The sequence below is a fragment of the Mirounga angustirostris genome, unplaced genomic scaffold, assembly GCF_029215605.1.
Source record: "Mirounga angustirostris isolate CCGP_5_RB_7025 unplaced genomic scaffold, mMirAng1.0.hap1 SCAF_2, whole genome shotgun sequence".
Taxonomy (NCBI): Eukaryota; Metazoa; Chordata; class Mammalia; order Carnivora; family Phocidae; genus Mirounga; species Mirounga angustirostris.
The window spans coordinates 3,345,156-3,366,935 of NW_026991710.1; the positions used below are offsets into that span (position 1 = coordinate 3,345,156).

At 63.1% G+C, this 21,780-nt stretch overlaps 1 protein-coding gene across 10 annotated transcripts in view; it reads right to left on the reverse strand.

Moving 5' to 3' along the window:
- SH3TC1 (SH3 domain and tetratricopeptide repeats 1) overlaps positions 1 to 21,563 on the reverse strand; it is a 45,854-nt gene extending 24,291 nt beyond the window's left edge. For 4 of the 10 annotated variants that reach the window (XM_054509010.2, XM_064584230.1, XM_064584231.1 and 1 more), the window contains exons 1-3: positions 21,372 to 21,529; positions 2,596 to 2,809; positions 976 to 1,050 (exon numbers count right to left, since the gene is read on the reverse strand). In XM_054509010.2, coding sequence (XP_054364985.1) covers positions 976 to 1,050; positions 2,596 to 2,761 — 241 coding nt within the window. In that variant the 5' untranslated portion in view covers positions 2,762 to 2,809; positions 21,372 to 21,529. Of the gene's footprint in view, positions 1 to 975; positions 1,051 to 1,680; positions 2,108 to 2,595; positions 7,439 to 7,459; positions 8,195 to 21,371 lie in introns of those variants that run through there. The other 6 variants (XR_010409257.1, XM_064584229.1, XM_064584227.1 and 3 more) reach the window with 6 other exon arrangements.
- Positions 21,564 to 21,780: the final 217 nt, after the last annotated feature.

A 21,780-nucleotide genomic window follows, 5' to 3' on the forward strand; every position in this document is an offset into this window, starting at 1 on the left:
ACTGTGCTGAGAGCCCCAAAGCATGAGCTGCTCTGAAGGGGTGGAGGGGGTACGGGAGAAGGGGGGAGGAAGCAGGAGGAGAGAGAGGGGGGAAGGGAGAGAGAAGAGGTGGGGGGGAGAAAGAGGGAGGGAGGGGAGCACGGGGGAGGGGAAGGCAGGGGAGGGCAGTATGGAGACCACTGGGATCTGGAATCAGGCTCACTCCCCTAGCAGGAAGCATGCCCAACATTTCACAACTGGTTCTGAGATGTGACACCTCCTATTCCCATAAGAGGGTGGGTGGCGTTTTCAGACCCAAAATAATCTGCCGTTTGCTCAACACCCCCTGGTCATCGTGATGACCACAGGCAGCGCCGGCCCCCCGGAAGGAACGTCGGAGGACAGGCGGGTGTCAAGGCAAAGTGAACCACCAACAATGCTGGGGTTTCTGTGCCGCCACTGTGGGGGCCGGGAGTGGGGTCTCAGGGGTCGGGGGCTTCTTACCGCCCCGTTCCCCTCTGCCACCCAGGGCTGCCTCCCCTCATCTGCGCCCTGCAGAAATCCTGCTGATCCGCGGAGCCCCCTCCCCAGATGAGGGTCCCTCTGCGGCTCCACAACACAGTGGACTGGTTGTCTGGTTTTACCACATCCCACCTGTGACCCCTCCCCAAGAGTCGCACTTCCCCCACATGTGGCCCAGCCCCCAGGGCAGTCAACTCAGGCCTTTAGGCCCCAAGCAGAAAGGCAGAGTCCTGGGCCCTGCACCCCAGCGGGGCCGAGTCAGAGTCTGGGCGCAGGACCTGGCCATCTGCACTTTACCAGCCTCCCCTCCCCCACAGCGATCCCCGGGAGGGAAGTCTGGGGACCAGGCATTCTGAACCCACAGTCCAGGGTACAGTCGAGGCTGGAGGGAAGTGGGCACACCCAGGGACCCCACATTCACAGCCCTTCCCATACTGAACCCTGCTGCACATTGGGGTACCCGTGGACGTCTACCTGTGGGGTACGTGCCCATCTGGCCAGGAGGGGTCCCAGCAGCCGGCCCGGAGCCCCCAGGGGGAGGACTGGCATCTGTAATAAAGCAGGTTGTGGGATCAAGGTCAGAACAGGCAACTCTCAGCCGTGCGGGCACAAAGCCCCTGATATTTCTGGAACAAAAGAGGTGTGCCCACACCCATACAAACCACTGACCCCTCGAATTCCCTGCCTCCAGGTCACAAAAGCCCAAGGAGGATGGGGGGGGTGAGGTTCTCCCTATGCTCCAACAGACTATCCCAAGCTTAGAGGCGTCTGAAAACACCACCAGTGTCTTGTGTTGCTGGGCTGGAGTCTGGAAAGGTCTCACTGGCTAAAACCAAGGGTCAGCAGAGTTGCTGCCCCCAGGAGGCTCCGCGGGGAGAGTCTGTCTCCCAGCTCCCAGAGGCGTCCACCCACGCCCTTGGCCTGTGGATCTTCCTCCATCTTCCAAGCCGGAAGCCAGGCACTGTCAACGTCTCTGATTCTGACCCTGGGCTTATCTTCCCATTTTAGGATTCTTAACCCCATCCACAAAATCACTTTTGCTACACGTCTGGGGACTAGGATGTGGCCTTGCTTGGGGGCCACTGTCCTACTGACCACAGAGGGAAGGGGGCGGCCCAGAAGGAACCCTGGGTCTGGGGCAGACAGGGCTGCGTCCTGGTCCTTCTGCACGTCACACACCGAGGGGGACACGGGCCCTCTCGGCCTTGGGAGGTGTCTCGGGTGTGGCTCACAGCCTGGCAGGATTAGCGAGGCACTCCAGAGTGCAGGGGGCCAGCCGGGGGGGCGCCCCCGGGGGCCGGAGCGGAGGACAGGCTCTGGAACTGGGTGGCAGCTCAGGCCTCTGCTGGCCAGGCAGGCGTCTGACTGCAGGCCCACACCCCGTCGTGAGTCGGCACCCACGGGGGCCACCCCAGTCCTTCCTGTCTCCCTCACGCCCAGAAGGCCTGAGGCAACAGGTACGAAGTGCCTCTAGCTCGCACTATGCACCTCGTGAGGCTTTGTTTCCATCCTCCCAGTGCATCCGTTGTTCACTGATCATTCAAGCATCTACTGAGCTTGTCCTGTGTGCCAAGCCCCAGACCCCACGGGCAGCTAGGCAGGTGGCCTGGAGGAGGGTGCACATGTGAGGACAGGGGAGTCTGGGGGGAGGCCGGAGTCACAGGCTGTCCCGGGCTCAGGGAGGGCCTTCCCCCCTCCTTCCCTCGCCTCCAGGGCCCAAGGAGGTAGGGAGGGGGGTCCATGAGATCGCCCAGCCCACCCCTCAGGTTTCCAAGTGGGGAAACTGAGGCCCCAGTCAAGCATTGGCCAGTGATGATCAGGAATCCCAGCCTTGCTTCCGGGCTCGGCCTCATGTGCCCACGGCTCTGGGCTCATCCTCCTCCCACCAGGAAGCGGCCTGGCCTGGTCCTGGCTGGCCACTGGTGCCCTCCCAGGGGAGCGAGGGATGCCCCCTTCTGAGCAATTCCAGGGCTTTCTGTCCTGAGGACATAGCAGGACTGTGGGCGCATGAGGGTTTGTAACAGAGCGGTAAATTCATCGGGGGACAGCCGTGGGCGGCCGGACAGTGGGGTGGACGGCACGTGCTGTACTCACCGCCTCCGACAAGCGCCTCGGCCTCCTCGGGCCCTGCTCGCTCCCAGACGACCGATGGGCTCATGGCCACTCTCTGGGCCGTGTGGCCACCACCACCGCCGCCTCCCAAGGGTGCCGCCGCGGGCCCTCTCCCCTTCGGGGCCGGCTCCTCCGCGGGGCCCTCCATGCCCGGGCGGCGGCCTCAGCACCGGGGGCTCCGCATACCCGCGGGCCGCTGGGGGAAGAGGACAGGCTGCGGGTCAGCAGGGAGGCCTCCCCGGGAACACAGGTGCCCTGAGGACACTGCCACAGGGTTGGGGTCGGAGGAGAGACGGCCTCCCGTTTGCCAGGCGGGCCTCTGCACATCCTTCAGAGCTTTGCTTGTGAGTCAGTCTGTCGCTGCTTCTCCCACTACGACGAGCCCCCGCCGCAGGCTCTTCCCGAGACATGGGCCAGCGCGGGCCCGGTGGAGCGGGCTGGAAGCCGTGTGGGCAGGGGGGGACCCCGCTCCAGCTCACGACCCCCAGGAAGCTGCTCAGAGCCTGACGCGTTGTGGCTGCTCGAACGTTCCTGCCAACGCCGGACAAACATGGGGAACAGAGCAGAAGTCCTCGGGGGACACCCTGGCACCTTGGATGTGAGCAAGCCCACCACGCGTCCCGTCCAGCTAGGGCCACAACAGAGCCCCCCGGAGACACCCATCTAGTTCCGTTTCCCACAAGCACCAGTTCCACTGTGATCCGGTCTCAGGTTCCCAGGAGATCTGTTGCTCCCACCGGAAGAGGCCTGGGCTCCAGCAGGGCCCCCGAAACGCCGTCCCACCCCACAGGTCAAGAAGTGGGCCAGGGTCCAGGCCGCCCAGGGAGGAAAGGTGGCGGACGGTGGGGAAGGAGGAAGTGGTGAGGCAGATGAGGCAGAACAGGCGATGGCTGCCCACCCCGGGGTGCCCTCGGGCCTCCCCCCAAGAGCAGTCATTATGCCTCACTACTTCCTGGGGTCAGAGACGAGAGGCCGTTACAGATGGACGGTCCGTGCTCCTGGGGTTGGGGCTTTGTCACCAATCAGGACAAAGAAGAACACAGAGTCCCCTTTCAGATGGGAACGTGGGGTGATGGGTGGGCCGAGAGGGGGGCCAGGGCTGGGAAAGGCGGGGCCAGACCCCCCGCTGTGGCCACAGGGATGGGAGCAGCCTCGGGGACAGAGGAGACAAGGAATGGCCTTGCTCACTCGCCCGGAAGGTTGCCAAGAGCACTGCTAGGTCGCACAAACAAGGGAACACCCTCGTTTCGGGCCTCCCTGAGCCCTGATGCTGAGCTCTGAGATTTTAAAACAAACCCAGGACAGGTGGTGGGAATTCCCTCTGCACAGAGCACGCAGGGACAGGCAGGCACCCTCCTCACCCGCTCTCCGGGGCCAACAATGCCAACCGAGAAGCAAGTCAGGCTTCCTCCTGGCCCACCCCCTTTCCTGGCAGATGTTGGGGCAGGGCCCCCGCGGCGGACAGAGTTCAGGGGCAGCTATGTGGAGCTCAGAGCCTGGACGGCCCCACCAACCCCTGGGCCCATCTCCCTCCAGAACCCCAGGGGACTGGACATGGACCCAGGTCCCCAGAACCTCAGACACAGGTGTTTGTCAACCACCTACACACGCCCCTGCTAGTCTGAGGGCGGGTTCTGTGACGGGCAGCACAGGAGGACAGGGAAAGGGGGTTGGGCAGTCAGCAAGGTCCCTGGGGGTGGTGGGAACCACCTGCAGAGCGGCTGACGGGTGGCCATCCACACTGCCAACAGCATGGGGCGTGGGGCGGGGGAGGCAGAACACGAGACAGCTGGACACCGCCTGTGTCCTCCTGTCCCCAAAGCCTCTGTGCACCGGACCCCTGCAGGCGTCTCAGGGGCACCGCTCAGCTCGTGGCCCAGGCAGCCAGTTCACCTCCTGGGTTCCCTGGACGGGGACTCCGGGGAGCCTTGGCCCACAGGGGCTTTGCCCGGCCCGCTGCCCCTCGGACCCTTAAATGTCCAGAGGCATCGCTGCTGGGGACTGGCAAGGCCGGCTTTTCAGGCCATTAGAAGCCAGGACTGCTCCTACAATCCAAATGAAAAAGACAAGAAAGAGAGGTAGGAGTGGCCCTGGGAGTCGCAGAAGCAGAGCACCCCGTGTTTCTGACAGTAATTACTCTGGTGCCCCTCCTGTGGCCTTGGGGCCAAACAGCCCCTCACTGCAGAGAAACAGGGGTGAAATGGGCTGTCTGCCCCTCCAGAGGGACCCACAGGCCCCCAGCAGCCCAAGGCCCGCAAGACTTGCAGAGGCGATGCCTCCAGGAGCCCCTACCCCCCCACTCCCAACTGGACCTGAGTTCCATCCTGAACTACCTCTGAGGGACAGGGGCACAGCCTGGGAGGCAGGGGCAAGGAGGCAAGGAGCACGCAGGGGACCCCCGCTCGGCCAGGCAGCCCCTCTCCTCTCTGGCAGAGCTGCTTGGCCCAGGGAGGGCGGGGAGGGGGCAGGCGGGGGCTGCTCCCTGTTCTAGAGAAGAAGCCACGGCTAAACTGAGGATGCCCAGAACCTTCTCCACGCAGCCTTGTCGAATGGCTCACATGTCATTCAGGCCCGGGGGCCCCACACTCCCTGTTCCCCGGTCCCTGTGCCGTCTCCATCCTCGTAAAGCATGAAGACCCCCGCCATTTTTCCGGACACAGCTCCGTGAGGGGCCGTCCTGGCCGGCCCCCCACCGAGCCCAAGCCTATGGTGCTTTCCCTCCTGGCTTCACCCCTGGGACCCCCACCCTCGCAGCTCCCGCACCACTGGTAGCCGCAGCTGGGTGTCAGGACCCGGATGCACAAGGGCTGCCAGGCCAGCCTGCCATCTCTCTCCTCTTCCCTTCTGACACGCAGGGGTGTTAGCCTCCCTCCCCGCCCGGCACGTCCTCCCCAGCCCTGGGTGCAGCAGGGGCCCCTGCAGCCGGGCATCTCGCAGGACCCTGCCGGGTCTGGTGGCAGCCTCTCATCCTGCCGGCCTCTGCCCCTGGGTCGGGACTGGCCCATCCCTGTCTGCATCCGGGGGGCCCCCCCGTGGCCTGCTCCCCACAGTCTCAGGGACAGCTTCCTGAGGAAAGGGAAGGCTTCCTGGGCTCAAAGACCCTCCCACCTGCCCAGTGACGATGTGCCCGAGCAGGCGGGGCCGCCAGGGACGATCTCAGCGCGGGGCTTCCTAGTCCTAGGCAGAGATGAGGAAGTGAGCCCAATCTGTGCAGGAGAGTTCCCCGCCCCCCGCGGGTTCCTGTAACTGCCCCGCTTGGCCTCACAGGCCCCGGGCCCTGCTGTAGACGCAGCTCCCAGGGGGCTGGGAGAGCTCTCCACGCCTCACTCTGCCCTCCTGGAGGGTGAGAGCAAACACCCCTGCCCCACAAGGAGGTCAACGGAGTAAACCGATGGTGCTCCACGATCACAGTTGGCGCTTAATAAATGTGGGTCCACAGAGGGAGAGGCGGTACCTTCCCAACCCCGGACAGGTTTGGGGGGGTCTGGTCGGAGCACTCACGGGGCTCGTACAGAACCAATACCTTGTGGGCCCATGGAGACCTTGTCCCTTTCACCAAGAAGCACCTCTGGGGAATTGTCTGGTCACCCCTGGACAGGGGTGAATGGTGTCCCCCCAGATCCTGGCACTGTAGAAGGTGGCCTTATTTGGAAATGGAGTCTTTGCAGATCTGACTCCTTAGGATGAGGTCATACTGCATGGGGGGCCTTAATCCAGTGACGGTGTCTTATATAAGAGGAGCGACACAGACGGAGCGACACTGGTTCACCTGTAACCCCCTACCTTCTCCTCCTCTGCTGGGAGGCGGGGTCCACCTCACCTCCATCACGGCACTCTGTGAGTCAGGTGCACAGCGCCCCATACAGGATGTGTCATTGTCACCAACAGCACTGTTGACCACCCCACCCAACAGCCACCACCCTGAGGCGCTAACCAAGCACGCCCACCTAATCTTCCTGATGACCGGGGGAGGGGGTGCCACTGTGCCCATTTCACAAGCTGGGCGAGCTGCCGCGGGGACTTGGCCCGGCTGGGGGGCACAGACGGGATTCGAACCCACAGGGGCCGAGCCCAGCACTGGAGCCCCTGCCCATAACCGGCACATACCCCGCCTCCCACCAGGAGTCTGGCCACGGCTCCCAGCACCACCAGCTCCACTAACTGCCACCAACGTTGCTTTGCCACAGACAGAGCTGGAGGGGAGCTGGGGCTCCCGGGGGGGTCACTGGAAGCCGGGAGAGGGTCTCAGTGGTGTGCTGGGAGCACGGGCCCAGCGCCGGACCTGGCAATACACGTCCTGGGTCCGCGTCCTCCCCTACAACTGTGTGGTTGGTGCCCCTAGTCACAGCGCTCATCCCCAGCCAGTGGATAGAAAAGAGGCCCAGAGATGGTGACCTCAGAGTGGCCAGGTCAGAGCTGCAGAGCCACCCTGGGCTGTCCTGTGGTGTCCCTTGTGGTGTCTGTCCGATGTGGCATCCCCCCCAGTGTGGGGGCCCACTCGAGACCCTGACACCCAGACTCGGACTCGGCTCCGCGCCCCATCCAGACCCTGGCATGCGCTCGCTGAGTGCCCACGGGAAGGGGGGTCAAGCAAGATCACAGAAGCAAGGGGCTTCATCGGCTGCTGTGGTCTCCTCACGGGCCCCCACAGCCTTCCAGACTCCCCCGACTTCAGCTCTGCTCCCCACCGTCCCAAGATGCCAGAGGAGTCTTCAAGAAAGTGAAAGTTGACAGACTAGTCTTAGACCCACCGTGGGCGGCAGGCCCCGGCTCCGTGGACCATGCCCGCTGGGCCAGTCCTTGTCCCGCCCGCCCCAGCGCTCCCCCCGCCCGCCGCACCCCATACCTGCGTCCCGCTCCTCAGAGGCAGCTCCCGGCCCAGAGGACGGGGCGGGGGCGTGGGGGGCAGCAGGACGACAGGCCCCAGGTGGCCGCTCCCGGCTCCTCGCTGGCTGGCCCTGCGGCCGTCTCAGCTGGCCAGGACAGGCGGCAGCCGCCCACGGCCCGGCTGACTGCACGGTGGCCGCCACCACCCCCTGCTTCCTGCCACACTTCCTCCCTGCGCCGCGGGCCGGCCCGGTGGCGAGAGGCAGGCCCAGTGCGCCTCGCGCTGGTCATTAGCTCCTCCCTGGACCGGCTCCAGGCCCGGACGCGCCCGCCCGAGATGGAGACACCCAGGCTCCCGCCCAGGCCCCCCGGATTGGGGAAGTGCCCCAGCCGCCGGCCCCACGGCCCCAGCACCCTCTGCTCCGCTCTGCTCCTCTTCCGCTTGGTGCACGCACACGACACACACGCACATGTGTGCACACGCATGTTCATACGTGACACATACATGTACGCACACCCGCACGATGCACACATCACATTTGCACACACAGGATACACACACACATCTTGCACACACGATACACACATACATGCACTCACACAACACGCACGCGTGTGCACCCCTTCCCTTTGCCGGGTGCTGCCCCCGCCCGCCGGCCCACCAGGGACAGATGGGGCTCGGGCCACAGGTCCCCCCACCGCTGACTTCCCACAGGCTCTGGGACCCACCTGGGACTCGGCTCCCCGGGAGCGGGGACAAGCAGGAAATGAGCTGGGGTCGGCCCGCAGCCCCGCCCTCCCGTGTGCTCTCACGCCCCCCCCCCCCCCCCCCCCCGAGGCAGGGGCACGGCCCGTCCCTGGCCCCAGCCCAGGCCCAGGGATCAGGAGGACAGCGACCCTCTCCTCCGTCCTGTGTGGGGCAGGCCTGGATTACCACCACGAGAAATCTCTAATTCGGCGGTCATGGGACTGTTTTGCAGACAGTGAAACTGAGGTCAGAGAGGTCGTGGGACGTGCCCGAGGCCAGTGAGGACTAGAAGAGCCCAGAACTGGGTCTGACAGACACTGAGGCCCCCAGGCCAGGGCACTAAGCACCACCACGGACACGTGGGCGACGGCTCTTTGTCACGGGGGAAGGCTGCTATGCACGCTCGGGATTCCAGCTGCATCCCTGGCCTCGGCCCGCTAGATGCCAGTACCCCCAGCCGCCCCCCCGGCCCCAGCCGTGACCACCCAACACCCCTCCGGACATGAGTCACCCGGGGGCGACGTCGGGCCGAACTGCTGCTCCAGGCCGAGCTGCCTCCAACCTCGGAAGGTGGGGGGCCCAGCAGGTCACCAGCAGAGCCAGGCCTGACACTCGGGCCCCCACCACGCCCGGCCCGGCCACGTCCCACTGCACGGAGACCGCACAGACGGAGCCAGGGGTCAGGCAGGACGTTTTCACCGTCCCCATGACCGCAGGCCGACTAACGGGGACAACTGGAAGCTACTCGGTGGGTCCCAGGGGACTGGGGGGCCGCAGAGCAAGAGGGGAGGCAGCTTCCACAGCAGCTCCGGCTTCCCACTGGGAGGTCCAGGCTGTCCCCTCCGTGGGGTAGGAGTAGCTGTCTCTCTGGAGGGACAGCTGTGATGGTCACTGTGCCAATGCCCTGGGGCTTCGGGGACAAAGCTCCGTGGACTGGGTGCCTTAAAGTGACCGAGGCCTATTCCCTCCCCGTCCGGAGGCCAGAAGTCTAAATCAAGGTGTGGGCAGGGCCGCGCTCCCTCTGGAGGCTCCAGAGGGTCCTTCCCATCTCTTCCAGCTCCCGGGCTCCTGGCCACACAGCTCTGTCTCCCGTCACCACCTGGCCACCCTGTGTGGCTCTTCCCTTTCGTATTGTATTTGGGGCCCACCTCATCTCGAGACCCTTACCTTAATTATACCTACAGAGACACTTTTCCCAGACGAGATCGTGTCTGGAGGTTCCCCTGGATACACCTGTGGGGCCACCATCCCGCCCCAAACTCCTAGACGCCCAGGGGAGTGGGAAGCAGGCCAAGGACAGGGCAGTTAGTGAACGCGGGTGCCCACCTGCCTGCCCGCCGTGGCTCCCCGCTGTGGCTCCCCGCAGCCTCAGCGACCTGCAGGCCTTCGAGGCTCCGTCCTCCTGCCCACCTCTGGGGCAAGAGGGGGCCCTAAACGAGGTCCAGGTGCCCTGTCCTGAAGCTCCTCCCAGGTGCGAGTCCTTAGCACCCCTTCCTCGCAGACACCTGCCCCTCCATCTCTCCACCCTCCTCCGTCCACCCCAGTTCTGCCTCCAACCTTGCCCAGCTCCCTGTGCCTGTCTTCACAGCCCTGGAAATGGTGATGCCCTACCCCTCGCAAGGACCCGCTGAACCTCAGAAGTTGGATTCCTTGCACCTTCTCTGTAGGCTGGGTGCTCCCCTGCCGTGGCCACTCTCCTGGGCGAGCCTGCCTCCCCCATCCAGACACAGGCGCCCCAGCCCCCCTTTGCACTGGCACCGGGGACCTGTGGACGCCCGCAGATGGGCCCACAGCCTCCTCCGGCCTGCTCACCAGAGAGCAGAGCTCAGGCTGCCCCACAGGGTGGGAGGTGGACACCTGCGTCCAAGGACAGCACACCTTGCAGGTCAGCTCTGCCGTGCTGGCCACACGCCCTGGGTGCTTTGGTTTCTCAGAGAAGCCCCAGGGGGCTCAGATGCTCTTCTGTGGTTTTGCTCTGGGTCCTCACGAGCATTAAACTAGATGCAGAAGTCTCTAGCAGGCCATGTGCAGCCCGTTACCACAGCTACACCTGAATGTTCGTTCATTTTACAAATGCTGAGTGTCTGGGCCTCTCCCGTGGCCGAGGCCCACGACAGCAGGGGATGCAGCTACCAGGCAAACGGAGAAAGAGGGACGCGTCCGAAGGTCAGCACCTCCACCAGCGCCCTCCCCGGCCCTGCCGCCCACCCTGCAGCCCAGGGCTGGCTGTGCCACAGCTCGGGGTGGGGTGGGGGGGCGTCCGCAGGCAGAAGCCCGGCACGGGCACTGAGCCCACCCTCTCCAACCCACTGCAGGCCCCTGCTCCTCTCGGCCTCCGTCTCATGTCTGTGAGCTGGGACCCCGAACTCTTCAGCCCGTGTTCCAGAACCCACAGTGTGCAGAACATGAGATGCTTGGCTTTGTTTTTCTGGAAATTGTACTGAAAGAGGCCCCAGATGGGCTCCACATCCATAAAAGGGCCTGGACACATTTCCTCTCCTGGCCATTGTCCCCCGCTGGGGCCCGGACCCTGTATCCTGTTTGTATCCGCAGCTGTGCTCTTGGCCCGAGGCCGGGGCAGTTTCCAAGGGCTTCCCCAACTGTGCCCAGCACTCTGACTCTGCACTCACACACTGACCCCACAGAATGCAGCCCAATTCCACACAGCACACCCCAATCCAGGGTCTCGACTGCACAGTGCACCCCAACTCTAGTGTACCCCAATTCTGCAAGTGCACCCCCAAGAGCCTTCCAGAGGAAGAACATGAGCTTTCTAGGTCAGGGGACTTTCCAAACAAGGGTCCCTCCTGCAGGGTGGGCAGGGGGCAGGCCCACACAGCCCAGTCCTGAGGCCCTGTGGGATAGCTTGTCACTTCCTGGGCCTCGCTCTGCCCCGTGCAGATGGCAGTCGGATTTGGGGGACTCTAAGTGCCCCCCCACACACCTGCAATAGCCCTGGGGCCGGACACGGTTGTTGTAATAAATTCCAATCGCCACTTGCCAAGAAGATGCTAGATCCAGGGGATACAGCCCTCCTGGCGTGAATATTACGGCCATCTGCTGGACTGAGAGGCAGATGGGCGTGGGGTTGGCAGCTGTCCAGGGTCACCCAGCCCAAGGGCAGTGCCACCAGCTGGTGTCTCAGGTCCGCCCTCCCATGGCACCTGCACACAGCTGGGGTCTCAGGTGTCCCCGGCGCCAAAGCAGATGCCCTGACTCTCCAAGGCGTGAGACAAGCAGCCAGAGAAACCACAGGCCGACTCCCAGGAGCTCTGGAGGGCACGTCCTGCCCGAGCCTGGGGTTTTCACAGGAATCAGATCCTTGTGTCTTCCATCACCAAACCCTGATTTTAATTATTTTCAGGTGGCAATTCAGAGAACAAGAGTTCACCTCTGTCCCTTTTCCCATCACAGGGACCAGCGGATGTCTCACTGAACTGTAAGGGTCAGCGGGTGCTGCCCCGCCGTCCACAGCCAGACTCCGCGTCCTCAGCGCTCTCCCCTCACGCCCACCTCTCCGGCCAGCCTTTCTCTCCCTCCCGAGGGCGCTGCATAGGAAGCCGACCAAACCACCCAACGGAGGCGCTTTCCCCGGTGGCAGGCACATTTGAGGAAGACGGATGGCTTCTCAGGACAAATGCAAGAGATGCATTTTCTAGCCAGTGTGGATGCCGTGGGCACGGCTACTGTCACCTGGGAAAGCACGTGCGTGTGCAGAGGGCCAGGGGCTGACCGCCGCGTACCGGGCGCTGGAGCCCACACTCGGGGGGCGTGCAGGCTGGTGCAGCCCCGGCCGGTGTCTTCCCTGCGGCCTCGGGGAGTCATGCAAGGAAACGGAGGTTTGGAGAGCGACAGGGACAAGGACCCCTGGCAGGGCCTCCTCAAGGCGGGGCCCTGACACTCCACACACCCTTAAACACGCACTGCCGCTCCCTATCTCCCCTGCGTCCTTTGTGTGGAAGACTGTCAAAGGCTTCCTTCAAGATGAATGTGGCCCCAGGTAGCACTGGGAAGTCCCCAAACCGGTTCTGCGTCCTTCCCTTGGGAAAGTCTACACCTCCGGAGGGGGCCCAGCTGCAGCCCTGAAGCCCCCAGTCAAGCCTTCCGCTGTAACTTCTAGGGCATTCTCAGAAGGTTCAGGGGGCCCCCTCTTCCTCCCTAAATCCAGTCCCTGACAGGCAGAGATTCCCGTCCTCAGAGCCCTGAGGCAGCTCCTGCCAGACCCTAGGACCACAGACATGGACCCGGACCCAGCTTGGGCCCGGACCCTAACCCCAGCTCAGACCTGGACCCAGACTCAGACCTGGACCCGGGCTCGGACCCAGACCCCAGCTTGGACCTGGACCCCAACCCAGACCTGGACCCTGGACCCCGGCTTGGACCTGGACCCTGGCTCGGACCCTGACCCTGGCTCAGTGGGGACGGAGCCCCAGGCTGCGATCCAGAGGCAGGAGGCAGGGCCTGAAGGTTGCCCTCCACCCTCTGCTTATTTTTTATTTTTTAGCCCAGGGGGCAGATAGCAACCATTGGAGTCAAATGACGACAAAAGGCGATTTTGAATTTGTCATGTGGTCCTAAAGCATCCCCGAGTGTCTGGGACTGTGATGACCCAGGCCTCCCCCATGCCCAGCTGGGATCACCCGGCAGCCTCCCTAGCACATGGCTCAGCGTCTTGGTGGATCCCTTACTCCACCCTGAGATAGCTCTGCTTCCTGGGGTTTGGAGTTCCCCCTGCCACCCACGATCTTGGTCCCACTGTCTCAGCTCTGCCTTCCAGGTCCCCACCCATGCAGGGCTCACAGACAAGTTGGGGAGACAGACTTAGAAATGGCCTGGGATAATCCTTGCAGTGGCAAAGGGAAGCCTAGGATGGAAAGGGGTGGAGGACGAAATCAAGGAAGGCTTCCTAGAGGTGGAGGCCCTCGGGCCGAGTCTCAGAGGAAGAGGGCCTAGGCAAAGAGGGGGTGTAGAGGTCTTCCCAGGGCCAGGCCCAGACAGAAGGGGACTTAAACCCAGCCTCCACCTAGAAAACCCTAGGCATGCAGCTTTATGGAAGCTCGAGAGGCTGGGTCACACTCTTGCCCTGAGGGTTAATCCACAACAGGCCATAACGCTGAATCTTAGGAATGTGCAGGCCCCTGGGGTGGGTGGGGTAGGGTATGTGACTACTCCCCACTCAGCGGGTGCCCTGGGCAGTAGAAACAAGCCAGGGCCACACAGGCAATTCTAGAGCTGGGGTAGCAACGCTTTCTGCAAAGGGCCGTCGGTGGGTCCAGGCCGGGTGATGGTGACCATACCAAGTAGGCGGCGGTCACACAAATTAGGTGCTCGGTGTGCTGGTAAAACCTTATTTACAAAACAGACTTGATTTGGCCCTTGAGTGGGTTCTGCTGCAGAGGATGGGTGGGGTGGGGATTCGCGGAAAAGCATCTCAGGATTCCCCGGCCCCCCAAGGAGGAAGGAGGCCGCCCAAAGGTGTTCCCTGTCGCAATGGACTGGGATATACAAAGGTTCAAGTGGAGGGTGGAGGCCGGCCCTGGCGCCGGGGACAGAAACAGGCTTTAAGCTGGCACAGGATTGAATCCGTGGAGTGTGTCCTGCCTCCCTCCAGCCCCTGATTACAGCAGTCACTGCACACACAGTTAACCTGTCACGGATTCGCAAGACCCAGCGCTTAGAGCTCGGGAGATGAGCGCCACATAAAGACAGGTGACTGGGTAACAGGCTTACGGACGGGGAACCGAAACGCGGGAAGGGAGGGACCCTCCCCCAGGGTCGCAGGAAAGAGGGTCCCCAGTGTTCGCATGGTCCACGCTAAGCAACACCCCATCGTCTGTCCTGGTGTAAGATGCAGATGTGACCCGGCCTAGTGCCATTTCCCAGACAGGCAAATGGGCAAAGGACCACCGCAGACCTTCCAAGGCACACGGGAACTTTCCTGAGCCCCGCCTGGGGCCGAGGAACCGGGAAGGTGGGGCTGGAGATGCCCGTCCTCAGCATGCCCGGGTCTGAGATGCCACCGGCCTGGAGCCTGGCACCCAGCTGCCCCGGGACACACATAAAGGCCTAGAACAGGGCTGTGCTCAGCAAGCCTCGGCCTGTGTTTGTTATTTTTGGCCTTAGTGGCTGAAACCACCCCAATCAAAAGATGAGCAAAGCTCTAGTCCCCGAGATTTCAGGAACTGCTCTTTGCAAAACAAGGATATTGGGACCAAACAGGCTTATGATGATGGATGGCCACCCCGGGCCAGGTCACAGAGTTGCAGGAAGCTGTCAGCGTTTCCCAAGCTCGGCCGGGACTGAAGACGCCCACACCCCCGCCACGGCCTGGGTCATGGTCATCCGGCCCTGTCAGGGCAGGCGGCGCCCTCAAGCCAGGGACCCACTGACGGTCCAGCAGCTCCTCCTTGGCCTGGCAGGGCCGGCCCGAGAGCTGGCCAGGTGCCCGGGCGTATCTGCCGGGCAGGCTCCAAACTGTGCTCCTTCATCTGACCTGGCCAGAAACAGAGCTTTCAGAAGAGGGGTGCCCCTTCTCAGCATCCCAAATAAGGCACCTTGGGTCCTCAGAGGAAGCTGGTCAGAAATGCATAAAGGCTGTTTTCATGGCCCTCTCAGGGAGCAAGGCCCTGTGGGCATGTCCTCCTGTCACATCGCGGGGGGGCCCTGCAGGGCCTGCCAGCTCTGAGTAGCCCCCTCCTCTACTAAAGGACAGATGGGGTCCTCAGGAGACATCCAGCCAGGAGTGGCCCAGTCTCAGGAGCACCGTGGTTTCTCCCTTTGTGGGACAGGCACGTCCAACCCCCTGGACCGTTTGGCTGTGAGCCATGGGGTGACCCAGAGGGGTTAGCACAGAGGAGACAGGGGTAGAGAGGTCTCGGTCACCCCAGCTTACAGAGGAGACCCCAGAGAAACCCTGGTCCCACCGAAGCTCACTCCCCAGAGCACCAACATTCCTGACTCTGGGTGGGCCCCCGGCTGGAATTCTGGGCTGGAATTCTGGACATTCTCTGCAGCCCAGTCACCAGGGGCTGGATCTGGAACCAGGCTTATGCAAACATTAACCGAACCCCAGCCTCCCGGGGCGGGGAAGTCCTCCCAGCCAAGACCATCTCCCTGGAAACCAGGCCCAGGTCAGGGCAGGCGGGTGGGCGGAGAGCTAAGGTGGGAATTTCCGCAGGACTCCCAGAAGTCCCCCTCGGGCTGTGCTGGGACGGGTGAGGGGGACACTGTCAGCCCCCAGGTCACTGAGGGGGTTCAGGGCATGTGTTTGGCTGCTTCCCCTCTCTCGGCTCCCTTTCCGGCAACACCTCCTCATTCCCTCCTCAGCCTCCTCACCCACCCACCACCCCTCAAAACCGGCCTTGTCCACACCAGCTCCCTCGTGTTGCCTCCAGTGGCCCTCTCCTCCCTGTTTCCTCCGCCCAGCTGACCTCAGGCCCCTTCTAAACACCTCCTCCCTCCTCCTGGTGTCCCTCTGCCCGCACTCTCCATCTACACCAGCCCTGTGAGCTCCTGCAGGTCAGGACTTCTAGAACCTTCTGTCTGCACGCATCAGCCCAGGATACCATCTATCTCGGACCTGGGGGCGGAGCTGGAGCTGCAGGGCATTCCCCTTGGCGGGGAACTGGACACCTGCCCCCCGCTACCCACTCCTCCCCCACCTTTCCCCTGAGCCACCGGCACCACCAGCCCCCTCTTCCTGTTGACAACGGAGCCTCCAGCCTCGGCCACACTTGCACGTCCCTCTTCCTGGTCACCTGCTCCGCCGGGCTCTGACCCCCACTCCCCACAGTCTCCCTCAGACACTGCCTCCTTCCAGCCTCCCCAACCGCCCCCCACCGAGTCGCACAAGCCGGCCCTTCCCCAGCACCGGAGCGCCCTGATCCCGTGGGCACTGGAACTGGGGTCTCCGAATACACCGTCACTTGGTTAGCACACAAGGACCCACGACGGGAGCGCCTCCGGGCACAGAAGGGCCTACGTGCGTGTGTGTGTTAAATGACAGACACAGTACCAGCAAAGGGGGCAGGGGGGGCCCAGGCCCCACAGGACACGGAACACCTGCCACCTGATGCGGTAAGTCGGACAGACGCTGACCTTTTCCGGCCGCCCACCCTCCGGTGGCTGGCCTTCTTCCCGGCTCTCCCGGGAGGCCGCTGGGCCGGAGGGAAGCACGCGGGCCTGGAGCCGGGCGTGAGTGCCAGTGAGGTCCCCGGCCTCGGAGCCCCGATGTGCGTGTGAAGGCGCCTGGCAGGGCCGGGACGCAGCACTCCTGCCCTCTGACCCATGTCAGAGAGGCGGGGTCAGGGTCGCAGCCCCCTCCCCACGGCCCCCCGATGCCCCTGAGCCACTGCCCCTCACCGGCCACACCCGCGCCCTTCCCAGGCCAGCAGCGAGGACTCACAGGCCGCGACACTGCTCTGGCGGCAGCCCGGGTGCTCCCCTGACTCGCTGCGCGATGGGCACGGCCTCCACCTCGCTCTCCCTGGCAGGGCCTTCCTGCGTTCACAGAGGGCAGCCCCGGGGCCCAGCCACCCCGCACGCCCGTCCCGCGGGCTCCCATGCTGGCCACGTGCTACGGCGCAGGGGTGCTGAAGAGCGAAATGTGGGTGCTCTAGCCTCCCCTGGCGGGCAGAGAGGCTGGCACAAAGGAGAGCACCTACTGTCATTGCTGTTCAATGCGGGCAGGGGTCGGGGGCCGGCAGCATTGCCCAGCCCAAACCCGCCAGCCCTGCTCTGCGCCCAGCCCAGTCCGGGGCACCGGGGCACGGATGCGTCAGACGGCCTGCCCTCCGGAGTAAGCACAGCCCAGGAAACGGACGGAAACCAGATGGCACAGCTGGGGCCAGCATGACAGAGGACGCGCAGAGAGCCCGGGGCCACTACACAGCGGGGATCCTGCCTGCAGACAGCTGGGGAGGCTGCTGGAGGAGGGGCTCTGAGCCAGGCCCTGGCAGGTGAGATGCACTCCCCTCTGGGATAAACACCAAGCCCAGCACCTTGTAGTGCCATCTTGTAGGAGGTGGGGAGGGAGGGAGGGATGGACAAGGGACAGATAGACGGATAGATCCCCACAATGACGGGACACAGGAGCCAGTGAAGAGCTCCCAATGGCCAAAGCTAGACCCTCAGAGCACCAAAATAAAGGTTGTAACCTGAAATACAGAAGAAATACCCAGAAGCCCACACTAATGTGAGTGATTGAATACCTAAGTAAGTGGAGAAGACACAGATATTCCCTGGGGTAGAATTCCAGCTAATACGTGTAGCCCCTCCATCCCCCGGCCGGGCGCCGTGTGGAAATGCAGGAAAGCACTGCTCTCCATGGGTCCCCACAAACACCACGGCGATCAAGGCGGACGCCAGCAGGGACAGGCCCTGTCCCTGCCGGGATGTGGTAAGGGCAGCGCGTCACGCCGTGCTCTTCCTCCCCAAACTAAAACCCGGTGTCCGCACGAGAAAGGCATCAGACAAACACAAACCGAGTGTGTAACGGGTCGGGGAGGGCGGCCGGGGTGGCAGGTGAGGAGATGAACGCGTCACACTCCTGTGCCAACACCGACTCGTCCTTATTCACCAAGGTCCGCGCTTCGTGCAAGTGCGTCCGTGTTTCCCTGAGGTCCTGTCTGTCCCCGGAGCCACAGAGGGCACCACCTCATTTGAATGTCCTTGGTTTGGGGGACCTTACTTTTGAGGAGGACGGGCAGGTCCGTGTTTGGAGAACGTTCTTCAGTCGGGTTTTGTCTGGTATTTCCCCAGCCCCCTTTCCTTCAAATTTTCAACAAACAGAATGTATTGCTGGTTTTGGCTCGGAGCTGGGCTGGGCCTCGGTCCCCTCCCCGTGGCTGTTTTTAGTGGAACGGCCCCTGAGAAGCTGGCCCCAGTCAACGCTGGCCCTACTCCGTGCCAGAGAGGACCCAGCACTCTACCGAGAAGGAGTGAGGACCCAGAGCAGGCAGCTCCTACCTGCCTGATATCTTAAAAGAGGTGAAATCATGCTCAATCTCCCCCCAGCGAGAAGTGCAGAATGATCCCCAGAGCCTCTGTCACCTCCCGGGTCAGCAGCACCCAGCATTGGTCAGCACACTCGTGGAGGACCGCGGAGGGCAGGTGCAGGGGCCAACCTGAGGGCAGCTGAGCCACCAGCACCTAAAAAACCACATCCTTGACCCGCGGCCCCCCCTCCAGAGCACACGACCGCCCGCGCCACAGGGGTGTCGGAGCTCCTCCTAACAGCAGCTCCTTGGAAGGAGCCCAGCAGTCAAGCTCGTGAGGCTCCAGCCAGCACCTGGGGGCCCACACTGGCTGGCCTTCACGAAGGGCCGTAAACGAGCAGGGGGCTGAGTAGGTGCAGCATGGGCATTTTGCAGGGCGGTGAACCGGTCACGAGAGCCGTGGCGGCGGCTGCATGACATCACGCGTTTGTCAAGGAATGCGACAGTGTGCCCAGGACCTGCAGGAGGAGGTCAGGGGACACCAGGATGGAAGCAGCGTGACCCAACAGGGACCGTGTTACCCACGCATGAGCCAACCTCACTGAAGGTGGCAGTGGGCGCGCCAGACCGAAGCCCAAAGGAGTCATGTGTTCACACTGGGCTCCAGCTGGTCACGCTGCTCCCCACGAGGCAAGGGGACAAATTCTTATACTTCCGCACATGTGCAGAGCAGGGGGAGTTTGAACAATAGAGTAGACGGACGGTAAATGGTGAAAGCCAGGCTTCTCACTGCTGGAGTGAATGAAGGAGAGGGGCCAGGACGGTCCCCGTGGGGATGGATGAGAGGCGGAGACATCAGGTCTCAGTTAATGGAGACATATTTTACCTACAGAAATACTTAGATCCACGTGCGTACCCCGGTTAGATGCACGCATGCACTAACTTAGAGATACACATACACACACAGGTTAGTGTACTCACACTTGCAGATCTGCGTCCAAAAGACCCAGGCACACTCAAGAGTGCAGACAGATCTTGCTTTCTAAGACCATTCTCTGACTAAAGGAATCGGGACCCTTGGAGAAATGGCTGATTCCAAGACCAGGCAGGCAAAGGTACAGGATGGGCCTGGCTTGTGGCGCCAGCAAGGAAGGAAGTGAATGATGAATGAATGAGTGAATGAATGAATGAAATCTCACATGATGGGGTGAGTCAAAGGACAGAGCAGCCAAGTGAAAGAGCTCCCAATGGCCAAAGCTAGAAAAATTTGAGCAACGAAATTAATTAGTATTAGATTACACCCCAAAGTATAAAATCAGTATGTGAGTCTATCCAACATAAATAAATGAGCAAATGAATGAATGAGGGAGAAGGGACAGATCTCCCGAGCAGGAGAGCTCCCAGTGACTTATGTGGATGTGCCACCCTCCAGGAGGGAACCCATGCCACCCCCCTCCAGTCCCCAGGCGTGCATGGTGCATGGCCTGCTCAGGGCACAGCTTGGGAGGGCCAGGAGGGGGGCTGGCTGTGTGCTCAGGAAACCTGGCAAACCCCACCTCGGCCACGGGGTCAAGGTCACCATCCCAGGGACCGGTCCCCTCGATGGCAGGTGCCCTTGACCTGATGGGATGGGCGGGCACTGCGCCCCCAGGGTCTTCCTCCCTAGAACCCACGATCCCCGTCTGATCACGAGAAATAATCAGACCAGTCCTCACGGAGGGACGCCACGCAGAACACCTGCCCAGGACTCCTCACGAAAATCATCGCAAACCAGGGAAGTCTGAGAAGCCGTTGCAGCCCGGAGCCGCCTGGGGAGACGGGAAGACGTGTCACGTGACGTCCCAGACGGGCTCCTGGGATGGGGGAGGGACATCGGGTGAAGACTAAAGGAATCTGAACCAAGTGTGGGCTTTACTTAAGAATAATGGATGAATATTGGTTCCTCAGTTGTGACGAATGTACCCATCTAATGTAAGATGTCAGTAGTCAGGGAGACCGGGTGGGAGGGCTCATGAGAACTCTGTGCTATCTTGGCAATTGTTTTGTAAATCTAGACCTGTTCTAAAAAATCAAAAAGTCCCAGCAAGCTGGAACACACACAAGGTGTGTGGACAGAGAACCATTACGGCCGAAGACTTGGCAGGTGCAGCCAGGCCTGGAGCCGCCGGCCGAGGGCGAAGTCCCAGGTCTGCTGGCCGTGGCCAGCCCGGGAGCCTCGCTCAGCGGGGCTAGGAGGACGCGAGGGGCAGAGCCAAAGCACCGGGGCCACCCAGGCAGGCCTTGGGAAGACCATTCTAGTCCAGCGCTACCCTCGGGCAGGTTGTGCTGCCCACAGCCTGGGGCCTCTGTAAATCAAGGACGAGGACCCCTCCACGGGCCCCATGAGAGTCCTGCAACCACTGCGGAGGGGGGCGGTCACGAGGCTCCTCGTGCACGTGCAGAAACTGAGGTGCGGACAGGAGTAGCACCTGGCCCGGGCTCACAGAGAGGCCCCTCACTCCGGGCAGCCTGCGCAAACTCCCCCGCGGGGTCTCCGGACGGTGAGGACAGAGCCTCTCCTCTGTCCCTTCCACATCAGGCCCCGCCCCTCTCCCGCTGCCCCTTCGCTGCTCCCTGAAGGAAGGAGCGGCAGTCCCTGGGGCTGCAGGGACTTTGGCCCCTGGGGGCTGGAGGAAGAGGGGAGCAGAGAGCCCGGTGTTGAAGTCCACAGAGGGGCAGGGCAGCACTGAGGCGAGGGAAGGCCAGGACCTTGGCCCCCGCCGCCAGCCCAGGGCTCCTGCTCTGCTCCACCGGTCATCAGCACCGGAGAGCGGCCGTTGACCGAGTGTGGACCCGGGCTGGGCCCCTGGGACGCTCTCACCCTACAGACAGGGAAACTGAGGTGCAGAGGGGCAGAATCACTTGCCCCCAGGGGCTCAGCCAGGATCAGAACCCCTGGGGCCACTGCCTCCTGAGTGCTGCAGAAGCCCCCACCTGTGGGGAGGCATATCCCCCCCTCACAGTGGCCACCGTGAGGACATCCAGCTTCACCCGCCCGGCTCTCCGCCCCTCTCTCGGACGTGGGGACACCAGGCTGGCCCTTCCTTGGCCCCCTGAATCCCAGGCTGACCAGGCTGCTCTCGGGGTGCACCCCCCCACGCACACCCTCCCCGGCCCCACCTGTGGGTGACCCTGAGCGCCAGACTGGGGGCTGCAGTGTAAGGGCGGCTCCTCCTGGTGCGGATCCAGCCCAGGGGCCTAGAACTTACCCTGCCAGGGAGCAGACCGGCCGAGGAAGGGAGGGAGGCTCCCTGGGGCCCCTCACCTGTGGCTGACACCAACACGGCGGCTGTCTGGGCCTCTCGGGAAGGTCTGCCACTTGGCGCCGGCCGGGGCAGGAAGGCGCACGTTTTCAGCCAGCCAGGCCCTCCAGGCTCGAGTCAGGTGGCCGGAGCAGTCCGCCCAGGTCATTGGTCGTGCCCACAGCTGCGGCCCGCCCTGCCTGGAAGGGGCCCAGTCTCCTCCCTGACCTTCCTCCTCCTTATCTGTATCGGAAGTCCCGGGTCAGCATTCCCGACCTGGGAGGGGGGGAACAGCCTGCCGGGAATTGCAGGATCCCGGAGGCTCTCAGACCCCCGCTGGGGTGCAGGCACTTTGGGGTGCCCCAGGGAGGAGGGA